General features: G+C 44.5%; 2 protein-coding genes across 6 annotated transcripts in view; one reads left to right on the top strand and one right to left on the bottom strand.

The window, feature by feature from the left end:
• TMIE (transmembrane inner ear) overlaps nucleotides 1-6,007 on the bottom strand; it is a 33,067-nt gene extending 27,060 nt beyond the window's left edge. The window contains exon 1 of the mRNA XM_048950531.1: nucleotides 5,477-6,007. Within this exon, the coding sequence (XP_048806488.1) occupies nucleotides 5,477-5,665 (189 nt within the window). The 5' untranslated portion in view covers nucleotides 5,666-6,007. The remainder of the gene's footprint in view (nucleotides 1-5,476) is intronic.
• Nucleotides 1-21,553, top strand: part of ALS2CL (ALS2 C-terminal like) — a 61,334-nt gene that overhangs the window by 7,125 nt on the left and 32,656 nt on the right. The window contains exon 1 of one of the 5 annotated variants that reach the window (XM_048950521.1): nucleotides 10,973-11,085. The exons of 1 other annotated variant lie outside the window; for it this stretch is intronic. In XM_048950521.1, the coding sequence (XP_048806478.1) occupies nucleotides 11,068-11,085 (18 nt within the window). In that variant the 5' untranslated portion in view covers nucleotides 10,973-11,067. Of the gene's footprint in view, nucleotides 1-10,972; nucleotides 11,086-17,721; nucleotides 17,845-18,505; nucleotides 18,624-18,968; nucleotides 19,051-21,553 lie in introns of those variants that run through there. 3 more of the 5 variants (XM_048950524.1, XM_048950520.1, XM_048950522.1) reach the window with 3 other exon arrangements.

The following is a 21,553-nucleotide window of genomic DNA, read 5'->3' as shown; positions in this document are numbered from 1 at the left end:
GCTTGGGTTGGAAAGGATCTTAAAGATCATCCAGTTCCAACCTCCTGCCATAGGCAGGTTGCCACTACCAGGTTGTGCTGCTCAGGGCCCCAACCAACCTGCCTTTAAGCACCTCCAGGGATGGGGAAGCCACAACCTCTCTGGGCAGCAGTGCCAGCAACCTCACCATCTTCTGAGTAAAGAATTTCTTCCTAACTTTTAACTTAAATTTCTTCTCTTTTGATTTAAAGCCATTCACCCTTGTCCTGTTGCTATCTGCCCATGTAAAAAGTTGCCCCCTCTCCTGCTTGTAAGCTTTCCTCGAAGTACTGGAAGGCTGCAATGAGGTCTCCCAATAGATGTCATTAGCTATGTATATTTCTGTCTTAACCTTCAGTCTAGGTCTCTCTCTGAAGTAAATGCCTCTGCCTTTACTTATGTGCAGTACAAATAATTAAGTTTAAGCTGATTCTTCTTGAGTTGCTTTATGGCTAAGAGAAAGCAGCAGTTACACAGACTTATTCACCTCAGTGAGGCAACTTACCTAGATCTGATGAATAAATGAACATTTCTTTTTACTGACAGAGATTATAGACACTAGCTGAAATTTGAGTGCCGAATTCCAAGATGCCCAATTTGGATCAGTTAAATGCCACCCTTGACTTCCAGTTCTTTTTTTCAGAGGTCCCCAACCTCTGAAGGCACAAGATCATAGAATCATAGATTGTGATCCATTCGAAATCCTGCTGGATACCATGGCCCCAAGTTTCATGGAGGCCAGGAAGGTGACACGTGATCCAACTCTTTGAAAGGGTAGATAATAGCAATGGGAAATGGTTTGAAGTTGAAGGGAAGATGTAGGTTGGATATCAGTGGGAAATTCTTTACTATGAGAGTAATGAGGTGCTGGAACAGCTGCCCAGAGAGGCTGTGGATGCCCCTTCCATCCCTGGAGGTGTTCAAGACCAGGTTGGATGGGGCCCTGGGCAGCCTGGTCTGGTATTAAATGGGGAGGTTGGTGGCCCAGCATGTGGTGGGGGGGGGGGGTCAGAGCTTGATGATCCTTGAGGTCCCTTCCAACATAAGACATTCTATGATCTCTTTGTATCTTAGATGAGAGGACCTCTGCATTGTGTGCAAGCATTGCTTTTACAGCTCCTTCAAGTGCCCAGCAAAGGCAGGGAGGGAGGCAGAAACCAACTCCATGAGAAGCAGGAGCTGAGCTGAGATTGGGCTCTTGGGGCTGTAAAACATCCACGAACCCCCAGAGCACTAAATAATTTCCAGGCATGTTGCACATTTAGGTCAGAACAGTTTGACACTGATTCTTCTAACAGGAAAATTTTCCAGTTTGCTTCGTTTCTGATTCATTTCAAGCAGAGAAACTGTCAGTGGTGATTGGAGCTGGGGCAGGGTAAGGAGCCAGCAAAGGTATCAGCCCCTGTGGGAAGGAGATAGCTGCTGGAGACGGGAGCTCTATTTGCTTAATATGCTGGTGTAGACTGGGGGATAAAAAAGATTGACAGTGATGATTTGACAGTGATAGCTGATAAATCTGGTGTTTGCCATTAGATCACAGTGGAGGTTTGCTGTTGCCCTGTTCGTGAGGCTTGCTTGCAGCTGTTGTGCTGGCTGAAGGACCTCTGTTGTGCTCTCAGCCCTCCAGCCTCCCTCATTCCTTTCTGGAACCCTTTTTTTTTTTTTTTTTTTCATACCTGGACCAATTCACAATCCTGTGAATTTAAGTTTGAACCCAGATGCTTCTTTCCATCCGAGAATGGCAGCAATCACAGGACAATCTCTTTAGCATCGCTATAGCCTTTAGGATTACTGTTAGCAGAGACCATGCATTGATTCACATGTGCCCTACCCCTGCAAGTAAGTAGGCTGGTCTGAGAGCACGTCTGTTTTTTCCTGAAGTACATGTTTTGAGACCTGGGAAGGCTCAGTAACTTTGCACCCTATGAGGCCTCAATCCCTCTCTCAGAACCTCTCTAAGGTGGCTATGACAAAGAATTTTCTGGAAAAAAACTTTGTAATTTTCTATAGTATTTTTATTCCAGCTGGCCTGAAATACTTGTATCTTCTTTAAAGATGCATTTCTTAAAGCTAATGCTCTTAAATCATCATCTGTGCCTCCTGTGCATGCCTTCCTGTACTATTATTTTTCTTACTTGTTCTTCTGTGGTAAGCTTTTGAATTAAAGCTATGCATTCACATGGGAAATCAACCTCAGGAGTCCACTCTGTAATTTTACCTATCTTTATTTCAACTATAATCACACCTCTGAGCATTTTTTAGGTATTGCATACAGTCCCATTCATCACATCACTTGTAGGCTACAAATGAGGGATACTGTCCCTCAAGTCCAATACATGGCTATGTACAATATAAACTGAAGCTATGAATAAATATCTTTGCCCTATTATTGAATCTGTGCTACATCTTTTGCATGGAGTCCAAGCTAGAACGTAGGAAGACCAGAAACATCATTATTATTCTTACTATATTAATAGAAAGAATGAGCAACAAATTTCTTCTGAGAAAGAGTGGTAATGCACTGGCACAGGCTGTCCAGGGAGGTGGTGGGGTCATCTGGAGGTGTTCAGGAAGCATGGAGATGTGGCACTGAAGGATGTGGTCAGTGGGCACGGTGGGGGTTGGTTTGGGGTTGGACTGGATGATCATAGAATGGCTTAGGTTGGAGGGGACGTTAAAGATCATCTAGTTCCAACCCCACTGCTGTAGGTGGGGTTGACATGATCTTAGTGGTCTTTGCCAACCTTAACGGTTATATGATTCTGTGATTCCATGATTCTAGTTTGATGAAGCTTCTGGAGACTCTTTTATATGACTTCCTAGAGACAGAGTTTTCCCTTTTCTTTGAGAAGCTCCAGACAAACCCAGAGACTTATCTTGCACCTGATAACTTCTGAGCTTGCGAATGCATTTTACATGTGGGGTATGAGAGTCATCTAGATAAAGCCACATGGGTGTTTGTCTTCACTGATCTGTACAGCTACAGCTGAAGTTGGACAAGGTGTTCTTGGAGAAGAGCCCCCAGCTCTGGCTGAAGCATTGGTCTCAGCAAGGCACCTTATAGGGATGCTCCTAGGGCACTGAAAGGGCAGGTCCAGGACAACCCACTGAGCTAATTTCAAATGTACCTGGTCCAAAAGCAGTTTGCAAATCTTAACTTTTGCCTTGGATATACATAGATAAAATATCAATGACAGAGAAAAGCTCTTTGTCAGTGCAATTAGATTGGATAATCAGAGGATCTCATTGCTTCCTCTCTCTCAGTGGAATATGCACACAGTTATGCACATTTAGAAACACTTGGACATCGCTAACCAAGAGCATCTTGTTTCTTCACTCCACCTTATTGTGGGTTTGCTTGCTTTTCTTTTGGGCTCACTGATATGCTCTGCTGTCTTTGACCTTCTCTCTGTTTGCTCCAGCAAGCTGGCTTAGCACAAATTGAATTATTCACAATAGCTACATTGTGTAATTATTTAAAGTAAAATAATAATAATAATAATAATAAATCCTTGCAGAGCTTTAGAGATGTAATTCATCTGCCTTAAGTCTGATTGAGCTGTAAATGTCCCTGTTTGCTGCAAGAATTGGACTAGGTGGCCTTTAAGGGTCCCTTTTAACTCAAATGGTTCTGTGATTCTATGAAATACAGAATCTGGCTGTTCATCTAATCCCATTTTTGGCTATCTGGTAATTAACCTGCTGAGCAGCTTGCGTTTCCAGATGAGATTTGCTCTCCCCAGCATGATATAATGAACATGTTTCCAAGAGTCTGGTATAAGTAAAACAGATCAGAAAGTCAGACCTGTTTTATAACCGTCTGCCTAATTTTGATATTTATCCTTGCTCTGCTTTGGCATGAAGACAAATCCTGGAAAGTGTGTGTCTGTGAAATATCTATCTTCAAACAGAAAGTATCGGGCTGCTTATTCAGGTGGTTGTCTGGGTGCTGGAAATGGCAAGAAAGGTTTAAAAAAAAATAAAATCTTTTTGGTGGGGTGGAATCTGTGTCTGCACAGTGACTCAGCTTCAGTGAAGCATACTCTGTCAAATGTGCACCACAAGAGAAAGTTCTGCTTGGCTTGTCACCTTGAGAGCTGCTGTAGGTGAACAGATTGGGAAAATGCCTATAGCAGTTTATGTGCATTTTCCAAACGAGCTTTCAGGCTCTGGTTTGGCTTGCTAGGGGTGTTATACCATGGTCAGATAGGATGAGTTTGGTAGAGCCGTTTGAAAATACCATATTAAGTAACTTTAAATTGAGACAGAGATGAGGCAGAAGATGGGGCGGGGATATGAACTCAACACAGCTTTTTTTGCTTCTGATGCACTGGTGGTAAAGTGTTAAAATGTGCAGGCTGAAGGCTGCAGAGATTGGATCCAGCTTGATGTGAGGCTGGGTAAGAGGCAAAACAGGTAAGGATGCTAAGTTCTAATAAAACTATATTTTCTTCTTCTAGTTCTCTTCATGCAGACATGGCTGCATCAGCATGGCCATTTGAACAGCATAACCAAAATCAGGAATGTGAGCAAAGTGAGCTCTGCTGTAAGAACATGCTGATAATGCTCTTCAGCACCAGAGCACTGGGGCTCTGACCTCAGACCTTTTTCTAACATGGCTCAACCTTTTAGCTAGGAAAAGCAATCAAGAAGTTGAAAACATCTCCAAAATTTTTGGCAGCTATAATTTTGGGGGCTCTCTTGCTTCTGAAAGTACCAGCAATTAAGTTATAGATGCTGTCAGAGTGCAATCTGTTCTTCCCTCTTGTTTATTCCTAGACTTTCTGGATGGCTGAATGAGCTGTGGGTGAGAAGAATCACCTCCAATGCTAACATTTTGGTTGAACTAGAGGAAATGAGGGAAGGTACAGGGACAAACTTGTGGCACAACCACTTAACCTGGACAGGTGCCTTCATGGACGGAATCACCTGGGTCAAACCTGGTCCTTTTTCCTTGAGTGCCTGATGTGGGGCACTTGTTGGACAGAACTGACAGAATTTGTTGGAAAGGCAGCATGGGGCTGGAAGAGCTGTACTGTGAGTTTTCATGCTGTCTCAAATCCACCTTTGGGGATTAAAAGAGCACTGAGTGCCACCTGTGATCAATCATCATGCCCTGCCCAGGGAAGTGGTGAAGTTACTGTCTCTGGAGCTGTTTAAGAACTGTGAAGATGGGGCACTGAGGGACACGGTCAGCATAGTGGGATGGTTTGGGGGTTGGATTAGATGCCCACTGTGGTCTTTTCCATCCTTACTGATTCCATGATTCTATGATCACCAGCTGCTGGTGCTTTAAAAGCAGCTCCTTTAAAGTGCTGGGCCTGAGGAAAGCAACAAGCACTGCCTGAAGGAGCCTCTATCTCCTCGGAGCCACCTTAAATTCCCCGATTTTCACCCTTGCATGGAAAAAAACAGGATTCCTGGCCACCCCTAATCCACAAAGCAGGTTGCTCCTTACCTCAATTAACTGTGCCACGGCAGCTCTGGAGCATGACAAGAAGAGGGAGGAAGACCTCATCCAGAAGAGAGGATGCTGCAAGGGTGGATCCCACACCATCTTCTCTGCCCGGAATAATCTCTGACTTGTTCTGTGCTGTAGCCCAAAGCAGGAGAGGTGATGAATAACTGAGCTGGCTGTCAGCAGCATGCAGCATTTACCAGATGCGTTGCGTGCTGTCCCAGCCCTTCGTTACTGCCTTCCTGCTAGCCCAGCAGCCACAGAGCTGACGCTGAAAGTCATTAATTAATTAGATTGGTGTCGCTTACAGAGTGCTCTGCTGCTTCTCCAGCTGGGCTTTGTAGAGATGGATGCAGGGAATGAAGTAGCACTTGGAGCTCCTGCTGCTCCTCGCAAGGAAAGCAGTCCACTCATTGAAACTGTGGCGTTCTTTCCTTCTTTACAGCTGCCTGATTCCAGCTCTCCTGCTCTTGTTTTCTTCCCCGAGAGAAGTCTCTTCCCCTAATGAAATAGGGCTGTAAGCCAAGCTGATGCATCACCAGCATCATAGCAATCCTATGCAAGCAGAGTCCAGTGTTACTAGAGATGAGCATTTGATGTCTCTGGATTTTAAAAGCATTTTTTTTCATCCCTGGAGGGATGTGTTGCTGCACTTTGCAGCTTCATCTGATCTTTAAGTCTGGAGGGAGTGAATGGCAGCTGGGAAGAGCATCTGCATAGACTAGGAAGAAATTTAGGCTAGACTATTAGGAAGAAATTATTTACTGTGAGGACGGTGAGACACTGAACATGTTGCCCATGGAGGCTGTGGATGCTCCCTCCCTGGAAGCATTCAAGGCCAGGCTGGATGGGGCTGTGAGCAACATGGTCTAGAGGGAGCTGTCTCTGCCTACAGCAGGTTGGAACTGGATGATTTTAAAGGTCCCTTCCAACCCAAACCATTCCATCATTCTACGCATGGTTGGCAATAGGAGCTAAAGCTAAAGGGCTTAGGGAATTTTTTCTGGATGAGATGGAAAAGGAAAGCACAGATTTGAGGGAGTGTAGGACTCTCAGCTGCGCTGTCCTTCTGCCTTTGGCCACAGAGTGAAGAGGAGGAGGAGGAGAGTGATTGGATGAAACAGGTTAAAATGCTCTGCTAAAGAAATCTTAACAGACTGAATCCAAATGAATGAACTGAGCATCTTCACCTAGAGATACATGGTTTAGTATGGTGGTGATGGGTCAATGGATGGACTTCATGTTCTTGGTGGAGGTCTTTTCCAGCCTTTATGATTCTATGAGTGGGCATGGTGGGAATGGGGTTGATTGTTTGCCTTGATGATCTTAGAGGTCTTTTCTATCCTTATTGACTCTATGAGTTTTATGAACTTTCCAGCTGTAATTTTCTTGTTTCAGAGGAGCAATTGAGTGCTAAACTAGGAATACTTTTTTTTTCCCCATAGTTTTAGGAGAAGGATTATCAAAGGTACTTTGAAGTGCAGTTACCAGAAAGCCACCAGGAAACACAAAACTGTTTAAAAATAACTCTCCAGTTTCCTTTGCTGTAGGAAGCATAAAACTGCCAAGAACCCAAAAGAAAGAAATCAAAAGTCGTGACCTTGTTTGCTTTTGAAATATGATCACAGAATCACAGAATGGCTTGGGTTGGAAGGTGCAATACTCCAGATGATGCAGCCACTCAAGGCCTTGTATCAGTCCCATCCTACTTTATTTTGGAATAATAAAAATTCCAAAATTTTTTGAGTCAACTGAGTTAAATTTTGAGTATTTTGAGTTAAATTTATTCTCCTATACCCAAATTAACTTGCTATAATATTCTTTGCTGGGAGAAGTCGGGGGAGTTTTGGTAAGAAAACAAGCAATGAGATCTGAGAAGCTGTGGTCACTTCTGCTACTGTACTGTATTTGAATTTCTATTTGAATTGAGCACAATTTCAGGAGAAATAGCTAAATAGACAATTAATATTTGATAAGCTCAAATAGGTAGGCGAGCTTTAAGGCATTATTGATTAAATTGTGAAGACTGGAGGAGAGTGGAAAGATGGTGGTGTGCCCATCACATTGGAGGAAGAGCAGCAGTTTGGTTCTCTGCTGCATTTGCACACTTTTACAGTGAATGCTCATTGCTGTGTTCCCACCCACGAGCTGATGGAAAATTGTGTTCTTTAAAAATTGATGGAAGAATAGGGCATGGTTGAAAGGGGAGGCAGGATGCTGCATGGTTGGCCTCGTCAATAACAGATGGTGGCAGCACTGAGGCAGAAAATCATGCATCTGTCAGAAGTTGCACAGCTTGGTCCTCCCTGATCCTATGAAAATCCCATCTGGGGCTCTGAGATCCCAAACAATGGTTCACTGAGCTGATTTCCATGTTTGTTGTTGTCGTTGTAGTTCTTAACCTTTCTACCTTTCACTGCTTTACCCTTCCTCCACTGGACTTCTAAAGTCTTGTTTCTGGTGTTTTAATTCAGCTGAAACTGGCCAAAGGATAAAGATCAGGGAGATGCTGAATTTTTGTGTAATTCGTTTAAAAAATGTGATGTTGGATAAAATCTTACCAGCTATCCTCCTTGTGAAAGGAGGAACGATGATATGAGGGTAATTCTTGCTTGATCTTGGCAGGCTAAGATTTGGGCAAAGAAGAACCTCATGAGGTTCAACAAGGACAAGTGTGGAGTCATAGAAACATTAAGGCTGGAAAAGACCTGTAGTCTAAATGTCAGCCCAACCCCACCATTCCCACTGTCCGTGTCTCTGTGTCATCCCCATGGTTCTTGTTCCTTGGTCTAGGGACAGTGACTCCACTGCTTTACTGGACAGCCTGGCTGCTCCTTCTGAGAGGAGGTTTTTCCTAACATCCAGCCTGAACCTCCTCTGGCACAACTTAAAGTCATTATATCTCATTCTGTCCTACACCTGGGAAGGAATAACCACATGCATCAGTACAGGTTGGGAGCTGAGCTGCTGGAAGGGAGCTCTGCAGAGGAAGACTGGGTCAACAGGCTGTCTATGGGCCAGTAGTGTGCCTCTGTAGCCAAAAAGGCCAATGGAACCCTGGGGTGCATTGCAATAAGCATGGTCAGCAGGGTGAGGAAGGTTATTCTTCCCTTCAGGTCTGTCTTGGGGAGGCATATCTGGAGCACTGGGTCCAGTTCTGGGTTCCCCAGTTCCAAGCAGACAGGGAGCTACTTGAGAGAGCCCAGAAGGGGGCTGTGGAAATGGTGGGGACCTGGAGCATCTCCTGATGGGGAAAAGCTGAGAGCCCTGAGCTGCTCACCCTGGAGGAGGCTGTGTGGGGTGATCTGATCAATGCTTATAAATATCCAAAGGACATGGGCCAGGAGGATGAGGCCAGGCACTTTTCAGCAGCATCCAGTGACAGAAGAAAGGGCAGTGGGTGCAAACTAGAACACAGGAACTTCCACATGAACACGAGGAAGAACTTATTTACTGTCAGAGCCCTGGAACAGGCTTCCCAGAGAGGTGGTGGAGTCTCCTTCACTGGAGATATTCAAAACCTTCCTGGATGCTTTCATGTGTGACCTGTTTTAGGAAACCTGCTTTAGCAAGGAGGTTGGTTTTTTTTTCATAATGCACAGAGCAGGTTAGACTATGAATTCCCTACTGCTGTGACATCAAATCGCTCCTGGGAATCCTTTGTACCAAGAGCTATGCAAAAATAGCACAAACAAATTTCATAGTGTTTTTACTTATTGTTTAATATATGGGTCACTGAAGTTGAATGCCCCTTTTAGTTTTCAGGAGGAAAAAAAAATGCACTTTTTTCCCTTCAATCTCCAGACTTCTTCCTTTGAAACAACTTGGAAACACAGTCAGCAAGTCAGAGCAGAATCTCCTGTTGGGATTTTAAATGTTGACCTACTATCTCTTTGAGCACTGAGAGTTCCTCTCTTTTTCTATTTTTACTTTTTAATAATTTTTATTCATGACAAGGAAACTCCCATGCAAACATTTACATTTACTTAGGCCACCTGGCATCTCAAGGATGCTTTGAAGGTAGAAAAAGTGTTGCAAAACTTGCAAAATTAGCAATAGTGAGGAAGTGGCCTTTGCAAAGAGGGGAAATGGTTGTCTTTTCCAACATACAACCCTACCAGCACTGACAGCTCATCAGATAAGGTTTGTAATAGTCCAGATTGCACATGCTTTCATGTACTTACTGGTTAGTAGATGACCACCAGTCTTTAATGAAACCACAGCTTCCTACTTATCACCTGTGTCTTTTGCATCCTTTTGAGAAATAAATACAGATCTTGTTAGACATGCCATCTTGTTAATCATCAGAATGCTGGTGTTGCTGCACCATAGTGTTGCTTTGGAGAATGTAGCAGCCCTGAACCATGCAATTTTACTCTGTGTTGCAGTCAAGCCACTGCATGTGGATGGAGATGTGGCTGCTGTTTCCTCACCTTCTTCTTTACTCTGGGGCTTCTTCACTGCCTGCCTGCTTTTGGGCTTATGGACAAAAAGCCAAGGAAGATTCAAGGTCAGGTATTCCAGGAAAATGCCTTATGCTTGTAAGTAGAAAGCAGGGCAGCAAGACTTCTTGCTCCTTTCTAGCTTTGATTTACCATGGAAGTAGGGATTCTTGACAAGAGGTTTCTAATGCAAATGCATTTGCATTGGGCATCTGGCTTGTTGTATTCATGCTCACTCGCACATCAGAAAATCGTTTGCACTGTTGATGGAAGTCTGAGGCACTGGTTCTCCTCTCCTGCCTAAGTGTGGGATCATCCCTGCCTGCCCACCCACCCCCCAAAGACCCCATGCTCTTGTGCAGGCTTTCTCTGTTCTCTCTTCCCAGAGCAGTCAGGTCCAAAGCCCGCACGCTTTCTTGCTCTCTGAGCTCTCAGACTTCCAGGCAGAGCAGCCTGTGCTCCCCGTTCCTCATTGCTCTCCAACACAACGGTGAGCAAAGAGAAGGCAGCCCTAGGGCAGGGGAGGAGCAGAGCTTCTTAAATACCTTCTGCTGCAGTTTAATCCCCACTGCATGGTCAAATGCATTCCCCTTTGTCCTTGCAGCTTCCCTGTGTGTGTTTGAAGGTTACCCTCTGTTCCTGCAGGCTGTGGCTAGGAAATGTCTTTTGCAGAAGTGTGGAGGCTGCAATCATTTCCACCCTGCTCCGTCACAGCTTGCCTGCTCTGAGTAACACAGGAGGGTGACGAGCTTCCCCATAGGGAAACCAAGGAAAAAGCCCAATGCCTACAACGGGGAGCAGCAATTCCCGTGGCCCGTCTGTGGCTGCCGTTTGTCTTTAAATTCCCTAAAAGCCATTCCAGGGTTGAGTTGCTTGCTGAAATGTTAATTGCGGAGACCTGCCAAGGGCTGGCAGCCTGCCAGGGGTTTCCATGTCTACCAAGAATGTTTTGCAGCGCGCTTTGGGAGAGAAACATTACTTCCTTCTTTTTATTTTTTTTATTTTTTTATTTTTTTTTCTTTTTTCCCCTCCACTTTTTTTTTTCTTTTCCCTTCCTTTTAAAATGAGTAAATAAAGCAGCTGAACAGATAGAACGGGTGCTTTTCATCGCTGGTTCTGCTTTCCACGCCTGTGGCCGCGTGTCCCCAGATGACAGCTCAGCCCATGGTAAGAGGGAATAGGACAAGGGGAAGTGTTTTCAAATGAAAAGAGGGGAGGTTTAGATTGGTTATAAGAAAAAAGTTTTATTTTATTTTATTTTATTTTATTTTATTTTATTTTATTTTATTTTATTTTATTTTATTTTATTTTATTTTATTTTATTTTATTTTATTTTATTTTATTTTATTTTATTTTATTTTATTTTATTATGATAAGGACAGTGTAGCACTGGCACGGGTTGCCCAGAATGGTTGTGGATGCCCCATCCCTGGAGATGGTCAAGGTTGGGCTGGATGGGGCTCTGAGCACCTGATGGAACTGTGGGTGTCCCTGTTCATTGCAGGGGAATTTGGACTAGGGGGCCTTTAAGGGGCCCTCACAACTCAAATGAACCTATGGAAGGAGCTTTATGCTCAGGTAATGTTTGGATGGTAGATGCTGTTGGGGTGGTCTCATGGGACAATGTGGTCGTATTCTCTGTGCTGTGCTGAAGATCAGGCAGCTGCAGCTTTGAAGCAGGGTTATGTTCAGTGAATGACAGTGTCTCTCTAGCGTTTAGTGTTATTTAGTGGTATTTCACAGGGCTGGAATGCACTTATTTTGTAGGTGCATCCACGTTTAATATACAGGACAATCTGAGGAGACTGAATTCAGCAAAATCCTTGCATCTCTACCTCTGTGCTGCCTGTTTCCTCACTGCACAGAGGCAAACATTCACAAAGCCTACAGGGTGTGTACTGCAGGAGCAAGGTGTCACACTACCATTCACCTCAATGCTGTCAGACATACCTTTGTTCCTCCAGCACCACATCTCTGTGCTGCTGGATTCATTTTGGTGGAGTGCCCTGTGGTTGCAGGTGGCATCCAGCCCAGTGGGGCAGGACATGGCTGTCCCTGTGTGAAGGGAGAGGTCAAACCAGGCCTAGGTGGTGCTGTTGTAAGAAGAAAGGTACAGAAGTGTTGTGGCACAGTGGGAAGGACACTTCCTGGTCTGCTGGACCTCTTAGGACAGTTTCGTAGTGACTCATTGCTTTTACAGCAGAAGGGGTTGGCTGATGTGCTGACTTACACTGCTGTCCCAACAGGGGTTTGGAGAACTGGGAGGGATGGGATTTCTGATTTGCTCCTTCACGGCTTGCCCCTTGTCATCTGCTCCCACACTGCGTGTGTTTGCGGGTGGAGAAAGCCCTTCCCAGCCTCCCAAATGAAAAGGTGTTGTTATCAGGTGTGACTGATAAAAGCCAGCTGGGTGATAAGCTGGGGACTGGTCCTGGCCTCAAGTCAGAAACATTCCATGCATTGAGAAAGAGCAGAAATCAATTAAGTTTTCTGCACTCTCCTTCTGCAAGGCTGTCATATCTGTGTACCTATGCATCTTTGCTCCCCTTTCATGTCTCCACGTGCCAGATGCCTCTGGCTATCGGATTCCTCTGATCCACCAACTGAATACATGAGGCAGAGCTTGCCAGGGAGTGGGAGGAAGGTCCCGGTATTGAAGCCAGTGTTGTGACACCTTGCTCAGATTGTTTGGAAGGGCACAGGTAAAAGTCACTGTTCTCTATAGGCGAGCATGGGCTACCCCTGCACCATTCCCCAGCTGGGCAGTTCTGCAGCCCAAGAGGACACAGGCAATGAGTACCTGCTTATCTAACCAGTACCATTTCTCTGACCTGACTCAGACAAATTGCATGTTATTTTAAGAGCCCGAAGGGATGCTATTGTTCTTCTACAACGAAAGAACAATGTGTTTGGGTTCTTTTTTTTTAATTTTTTTTAGTATTGTATGGTTTTCTGGAAACTTATCCATCCACCTAATGACTGGAAGTCTCACAGTTTCAAATGACTTTGCATAGATAGAGTTCTGAGCTGAAAGGTGACATCCAGGTGCTGCGTGGGTCTCTTTTTGTCTGTTTTTGTGCTTTCTGCACCTACAGCAGTTCTTATGTAATTGGGACTGGCTGCCAGAGGCCAGTGTTTGTTTTCCTCTTTAGCAAGAGGCCATAGTTGGATGAACTACTAAAGAGCAATAAATAGTTTTGAATCACGAGTCACATTTCATTCCTGTAGCTAAGTGGGCATTATGGGTTTATTTAAAGAAGACTTAATAGTTTCTGTTTGTTTTTACCAAAAAAAAAAAAAAAAAAAAAAAGAATAATAATAATGAAAAAATCATCCAAATAGAGTTCTTATGCCTCTTCTGATTTGGTTGGCTGGCAATGGGACATCATACCACATGATGCTACATGTGCACTTGAGCTTGTCTTTGGATGTGATGAGTGGCTTGATACAATTGCAGAAGTGCCCCTTGTCTTCTCAAAGTGTCTGCAAATTATCTGGGCCCTCAAAGGTCCTGAGAGCCATGTAGCACCCTGACATTTTGAGGGCACTTACTGCGAGACAGACTGACATCTCAATTGGCCCCTCTGCCCTGAGAGCAGATGTAAGTACCACAGCCACATGGAGAGAGGTACACCTTGACATGGTTGCTATCACCCCCATGGCCATCTGGTTGTTCTGTCTTTGTAGGCTCATCTGCAGTGCTGTGTGCTACAGGCTGTGGATTGGTGCAGCTGATGATGAACAGTTTTAGCACCACCTTGTTGCAGGTGGTGTTTGTTGAACAGGCTAAAGAACTGGTACAGCTTGACTAACAGGCACAAGGTGACTAACACATGTCATTCTTGGGTACTTTTTTGGTCCTTGGATCATGACCAACGTTTAGTCCATTATGCTGATGGCCAGTGTGCTCCTGTTTGGTTTTTTTTTGCCACTTACTAGCTCTTACTTACCGTCAAGAGATCCAGGTTGGTGATGGGTTTTACTTAACCAAAGCAGCTTTCTGTCCAGGGCCTTGTCCATGCTTTTAGGATGACCACACTTCTACTAGTCGTTGGTCGTGAGTCCTTACTGGTGTTAGAATTTATGCCGTGCCAGTGGTGAGAACTAGGTGGGACAGACTTACCAAAAGTCATGTAAGCAGCTGGGGAAATAGCTGCTTAAGCAAAACTGAAAAGAGTAGGTTGTGCATGCTTGTAGAGATCAACTCTCTTGAGTCTTCAAGCAGAGAGTCATTGTAGGATCAATACCATGACATTTGATCTGAATCTGAGCTCTGTCTAGGAGACACTGAAACTAGAGGTTGTAAGAAGATGTTGTAGCCTCTTAACTCTTCATAGAGCTTTTCTATGGAAGGAAATGAGTATGGTAAAGAAATAATCTCAATGTGATTGAAATTTTTTTTTTATTTTTTAATTTTTTTATTTTTTAATAACCTTTCCATGCCTTCTCTTACGTTTGTTCTGTGCTGGTCCTGCTTCTGGCCACTTTTGTTGCAATCTATCCCTGATCTTGTCTTGTCATCAGCTCCATCTCTGGTGGAGAGTATAGAAGTATATACAATGTTTGCAATGTATGTTACTTGAATTTGCTACTGTGCATGCTGATGTGACTTGAGAATTTCTACAAGTGATTGGTTTCTATACTCGTTTACCAGTGAATGGCTGCTCAGGTGTAGAAAACATGTCTGTGCTCATTGTCAATCCTAGTTTTCTGGCTGTTTTCTAAGCATACCTGCATTGTATGCCTACCTCACACTTTAAAGAAAAAAAACTAAGTGTTCCCTCAGTGAAAACAACCAGGACAAATTTGATAATCATGAAGGTTGCAAAAGTTCTTTTGCATGAGATATGAATAATTGCATACATCTAGCTACTGTTTCCATGCGCAGTTTCCCAATGGCACACACAGATACCTTGCAAGGCACAGGAATTAAAGAGAATGTGGTTAGATCAGAAATCCACCACTATGTTAGAGTATGAAGACCCAGTAAGGTCCCATCAACTACAATTGCCCCCATCCCTGCTGAAGCCTCAGACAGCCCTGGTTGAAGCCTGAAGCTAGGCAGAGATAAAGCGTTGGTGCTAGCTGGGAGCATGGGCCTGGTTCCATCTTTGATTTGTATTTCCTCCTCATCTCTCAACTCAGCCCTCTTTATGCTTGATACTGATGTGCATCTGAAACTCTTAAGATGCATTGAGAAGTGAGCAAAGCTGTTGATTTTTTTTATTTTTTTTTAATTATTTTTTAAACAGCTTTTTGGAGGGAAAAGTAAACCTTTTGATACTGACCTTTATGCTAGAAGAACTTTTTTGGGGGGAAAAAAAATGTTTTTTCATATGTTCCAACAGTATCTGCTGCTCAGCTTCAGCAGGAGATGAGGTTTTTCTGAGTGGCACTGTGAGAATCGAAGGCTGCAGACTGTGTTGCTGCTCTGGGGCATTCTTCAGTAACCTTCTATCAGAGCTGGCATCGTCAAGGATGTTCTTGTAACTGAGTGAGTCACAAGGCAGCTATTTCCAGAATGATTGGTTCTTGTAACATGGGGTGGTATTGCCTTGGTGACAGAAAGATGTGCCAGCCAGCAGCACTGACTCAGCATATACAGTGCCATTAGCCCCAGAACTCAAAATGTGCCCAATTTCAATAGAGGAACATAGGCTATAAACAGACCGAAGCAATGAAAAACAGGAATGAAAAACCCCTCCTTGGTGGAAAAATGCCACTCGTTTCAGGGAAGCTGGATTTGAAGAAAAGATTTTCTCAGTAGTTGGTGAGATTTGGTGGATGGTTCTGTTTCCATGGCTAAAAACTCAAAGCACAAGGAACAAGGTGAACTTCTCATAGTTTTCTTGATCCAAGCCAGTTTTGTATTTTCTTGATGACCAAAGGCTTTTAATTGACATAGATGGCTGAATGCCATCTTGCTGTTCCATCCAATTAAGATCAAACCTGGACCTCTTAGAGAAAGCATGTTTGTTGGTACCATTACACTGCAACTGTCTCTTTTCTGATTCCTTATTAGCTATTTGTAGTGATAATTTTACATCTCTTTAAACCGTGTTCCCCAGACGGGCACTTGCAAGTGTAGGAAACAAAGCTGTAAAACTGTAGTTGAGCAGAAGAGCAAAATACAAAGCCTGGAGTGCATGTTGTTGCTGGCTGTGGACAGAGGAATGCTAGTGGTATCCCCTAAGCTCCCATGTGGAAATTAATATCAGTCCGTCTTTGAGATCTGTGGCTGCAAATAGCTAGAGATGATTTCAATAACAACAATCTGGTTGGATAATGAGGGAGACCTAGACCTCATAGAGAAGATTTCTAAGGACTTCAGTGGAAAACATTGTTTTCACTTAGTGAAAATTGTAAGCAGAATAGGCTTCACAAAGGTCCAGCTGAAGATTTTTTTCATTCAAAGACTCTGGCTTTCAATGTGTCCCCAATTTTTGGTTTGGTTTGGCTTTTGTTATTGAAAGTCTATCAAGTTTACTTTGAAATTTGTGTATTTTTCCCTTGAAAAAAAAGTTTTTTGGGTTGCCCCCCAGCAGATCAGGTTGCCCAGGGCCCCATCCAACCTCTGGGGATGTGCTGAAGGCCCTGATTGTGGCTGCAGGGCAGTCAGCAGTCCTCATTCTAGGACATTCCTCATTCTAGAACAGTTGTTCAAATAGGAGCAAATCACTGTTGTTTGGGGATTTTTAGTGAAACAAAGTCAATTCTTGCTGTAAAAACTGTGGCAATCCAGTATTTGCTGCACCACCTGTTGAGTTGTCCATGCAGTGGGGGTAGTTGATGGTGGGAAATATCTGGGTCTGGAAGGTGGAGCTCTTAGTGCTGAGGACAGAGGGAGCAGGGATGCAAAGCTGCTCAGAGAAGGAAGAAAGCAGATTAGACAGGCAGGATCTCTCAAAGGAACCTAAAGGCCTGAGGGTTATCAGGCCTGTGGATAAGCTGGAGATGAGGAAGGGCATGAAATGAGCAGGAGCATAAGGAAGTGCAAGTGAAAGAAAAAGAAGTGTCCAAAAGCAAATGGTTGTATCACTCTATGTCAGCACAGGTTCTCACTGCATCTTTACTAGATTAGAGTTGAAAAGCATAAAAGGTGAAAAACAGGATTTCAAGGAACACTTGTCCAAGTCACAAAGCTGAGCTTGATATCCAGGTCCAAATGCACTCAATGGGGTGAACCTGAAGGGAGCAGAGCTCCTGGGCCTTACGTGCAGTTCTGCTGAAGATCCACAAACCAATGCTGGAAAGGAAATGCTTAGCACTGCAGCCTCTGAAACCCATTCTGCAGGGTAGGCACTGTTGTTAAGCACTGTGATGGAGAAATCTCCATTCATTCAAGGTTAGGAGGCTGGAAGGTCCTCCTGGACATAAACACCCATGCAAAGATCTTGCAAAGATCTGTCTCAAGTGACAAGGTGTCCACCTGCCATCCAGTCCCTGATGGATGAGCACCTCCTCTGGATGTGGGAAATCTGATTTAATTCCCAATTTGGGGTAGGCAGAGAAAGGTCTGTAGTTATTGCTGTAGCCTTGATCACCGGCTCCTTGCCTTCTCAGCTTGCAGAGCAGGTCGGAGGCTGGCAGTGATCTCATCGCTTGCTCACCCTTTCCATTCCCTTGGCTGCATCCTTCCCAGTATTGGGTGTATAGGGGTTGCTGCTCTGTCTCTCTGTGTCTTACAAACCATTGTGTGAGGCAGAACAGTGAGTTATGTGCACGTCCCGCTCCAAAAACATCCTGTGAGGCTGGGAAAGTAGGAAGGAAATCAATGCAGCAAGAACCTCTGAACAAAAGGTGATCGAGGCACGTCTTGCCTCCCATGCATCCTCGCTACACAAAGCTGGACTGTCCTCATCCCTCTGCCTACTGTGAGTTCCAGTAGCTTGGAAGAATCCTGGAGGTCGTAAAGCCAGGGAAGAGGCAAGTAGCTGAGTCGGAACATGCTGGGAGTGCTGGGAAATAATGGAGCTTTGTTTGTGCTCTGAAGCAGATGGGGAGGGTGTGGGGGCTTTTATCATGCAGCATATTTGTATTTTTCCTGACGGGGAGAGTGAGCGTGCGGTGGAGGCGGCCGCATTCATAAAGCGCTTGTGGGAGTTTGCTAATTGCAGATTGATTGGGGAAAAAGAAGCAGGGCTTTATGTTCAGGACATGGGATGCAGTTAGAGCTCTGATACGTGGCTGGGAGTACTCTGGACCCTTCTGATGGAGTCAGAATTTGGTTGGGGTTTGTTTGTTTGTTTCTTCTATTTCTTTTTCCTTTTCTCCTCCCCCCTCCCGCTTTTTTCCCCTTTTATTTTTCCTTTTCTTCTGTTTCCTCTTTCCCCATCTTTTCTTCCTTTTTTTTATCCCATTTTTCCTCTTCCCCCACCCCCTAATTTTCTCTACCCCACCGTCCCCTGATTCCTCCCTCCCCCATTTCTTCTTCCTCTCTCAGCATTTTTTTTTTTCTTTCAATTTATTTTATAGAAGAAGGAGGGCACTATTTCCACTACTTGGGAGGGCAGTCTGTGCACATCACGTGCAGTGTCTGCTGCACACTGCCAGCTCTGAATAGCAGGAAATGTCCCCGTGTCCCATTTCCCAGAGAAATACCTCCTGTGTGCTCCTCCAGCAAGTGCAGAAGTTGCATGAGGAGAGAGACCGGCAGAGCAGGGATGGAAGTACAGGAGCTTGGCAAACAGCTATGGAAATGCAACGTAGGTAAAAAGGGATTAAAGCTGAGCACTGTCACTGCACACAGGGTGGAGAGAGGAGAAAAAAAAAAAAAAAAAAAGCATATTCTGTCGATTTCCATTCAGTTTCCTGTTTGTATTTTTTTTTTCCCAATATATGCATGCGCTCATAGAGTCTTAAATAAGCAAAAAAAAAAAAAGAAAAAAAAAAAGGCAAGCAAGTAACAATCAATTGCTGTAGAAACCTCATTTTATGCAGGTTTCGTAACTCTCCCCAGGCCCTGTGGGTGTCTCGTTTAATGAACAGGCCCAGATCTGTGTTTTGCTGGATGTGGGAGGGAGCGGTGGGAGGGGAGAGCGGCGGCTGTGGGTATTTCAGGGCCGGGAGCTCGGAGCGGCTGCTGCCGTAGCACTGAGCGCAGGGGAATTTTAATTGGCCGCCTTGTGCAAGGTACGTAGGGTTATTTCGGGGTTTTGCGATCGTTGCTGGTTGGTTGGTTGTGCTCTCGTTAATCTTGTGGGTTATGCGTAGCCGTGTGGTGCAGGAAGGGTGTGAGATCAATGAGATCTGCCTTACGGTGGCGTTGTCTTAAGGATAAAAGCTCCTGAAGCAGCGTAAAGTTGGGGGATGTTTTCTGTGGGTAGGAATTGTACCGTGCAGGTGACCACAGGCACGGAGTGCGTTTTCCTGGAGTGCCGAATGCGCTTGCATAAAGCCCTTTGTTTCATCTAGACTTGCTGCCCTGCATAAACAAGGCACATCGTATTTAAGTTATTTAATTCCTAGTGTGATCCAGAGCCGTAGAACCCTCTGCTTGCTCTCACCTTTCGTTTTCCATCAGGTGATGCTTCAGAGCACTTTAACCCTGTCTGATGCTCTGTGCTGGGGATTCTTCCTGAAAGTGGGGAGGAATTCTGTCATGCCAGGCAAGCAAGCAACATAAGCCTGATGAAATTAGGCTGCAAACCATGCCTTCGTGCTGGGCTTGCACAGCTCACCCAGCAGAGTAAAGAAACCAATACCCAACTAATTAGTCATGGAGAGGGAGGCTGTTAAGGTCTCCAATTTCTGCAAGGGAGGGAAGCAGTCGAAAACTTGGAGATAGCTTAGATGTTGATGGAAAAGTCTGGGTCAAAGGCGCAGTGATAGACGAGCAGCAACTCCTGAATGAATGAATTTGATCGAGTATTAAATGAATGAATTTGATCGAGTATTAAATGTGGAGGTTGGTGGCCCTGCATGTGACAGGGGGGTTGGAGATTCATGATCATTGAGGTCCCTTCCAACCCTGGCCATTCTGTGATTCAACGTTCTGAAGAGTTCTGTGCCTTGTTTTTCATTGTCTTTTTTAAAAAATTGTTATTAAATAACAAACAACAAGATGTTCAAAGGCAGAAGAGGAGGAGCTTCGGTGCACAGGAGGGTGGGTTTGTCGTTTTTAAACTTTGATGTTGTTTAATTTGGACCTGAACCAAACCTGTGCAACTTTGTGGAAATTTCCTGTGGCCAGGAAGCTTCCTTGAGCAGCTGCTCCCCAAATGAGGTACTTTCATTATTGCTACTGCAATGACTTCAATTCCCAACAAGCTGCAATATAAGATTTCTTGCAAGGACTTGCAAGGAGAACAGGCAGAACTGTGTGTCAAGACCCTGCTTTCAGTTTGGCAGTGTGTTCTGGAGCCAAACAGTAGAAGCATATTAGAGAGGGAAACTCATAAACAGATTCTAGAACCAGGTAAGGTTTGCATCCTTTAGAATTCTCTGTGTAACAGCTGGTTGCTGGGGGATCACACTGGGAGTGGACCTCAGAAGGAAGCCAAGCTGTGTTTGTTGCTTTTAATGCCAGAGTGGTAGGGAACTGTTTACATTCCTCTCCAAATGTAAGAGGCTCATACAAAGTATTTGGGGCTCAATGAACAGGAATTTTCTTGTGAAACAGTTTTGCCAGGGCTTCTGGCCAGCTCTTCAGGTCATCACAAGACCTGGGTTTTGGCACTGAATGCACCTCAGTGAGCTGTGGCGTCTTGGAATGATGATCAGAGGTTAGGAAGCATTGTGACTGCAGGTCTGTCCTGCCTTCACATTGTAATTTGCCCTCCAAGAGCACCCAAAGGCTCTTATTAAATCCTGGGAGCTTCCTACAGCACTAAGTCTTTGCTAATGCCTTGAGCACTAGGGGAGAGTGCAGGGATGACATTAATCCAGGCAAGACTTTTTGACTCATTCTTCTTCCTGTGTATGGACTCTTAACTCTGCTCTTATTTCTGGCAGACACTGGGGATGCCACTCTAAAGGTTTTGTGTCCTCAGGCTTTTTATGTATCACTTAGCAGGGCAGATCAGTGAGGTGTTGAAAGCAAGTATTTCATTGTGGCACCCCATTAGCTTTTGGGCCTTGTAATCCTAGAGTAAGAAAATGTCTGTAAGATGGAAGGAGCATCGTGTAGGGAGTCAGAAGGCATCAGTTTGTGGATGGGGCTGTAGGATCACTCATCAGTATTTGGTGAAGCCCATGAGGTCAGTCATCTGCTGCGGCAACTTTATGATGGTCCTCTGTCCTTAAGCACAGAAGAAATGAAAACCCCTCTGCTCCTGCTCAAGTTCTGGAGGTCTTGAGCAAAAAGCATGGAGCAGGATGATGGTGCTACTATACACTGAGCTCTATCTCATCATTAAGCAATTGTACCATTGGCTTTTCTTTTGTCCCAGGTGATGGACGCTGTGTCTGTGCCTCTGGGTTGTTTTCCAGGCTGTGATTCAGGCTCTGATACTCTGGGCCTGACTCAGTACTGCTTTGATGTAGATGATAATGTGTACTCTAAAACCAACATGTGGAGTACCTCCCTCATTTCTTTTGCGTTTTGAGGCCCATTTGCTTTGGAAAAGCAAAGTAAGCATATTGAGAGTATAGGGCCAAGAAAGTGGAGCTCCAGTTCCAAAGTTGCTATCAAAGA

The sequence above is a fragment of the Lagopus muta genome, chromosome 7 (genome assembly GCF_023343835.1).
Source record: "Lagopus muta isolate bLagMut1 chromosome 7, bLagMut1 primary, whole genome shotgun sequence".
Classification (NCBI taxonomy): domain Eukaryota; kingdom Metazoa; phylum Chordata; class Aves; order Galliformes; family Phasianidae; genus Lagopus; species Lagopus muta.
Note: the sequence above shows the minus strand (reverse complement) of the source record. Positions and strands in the feature narration are given on the sequence as shown.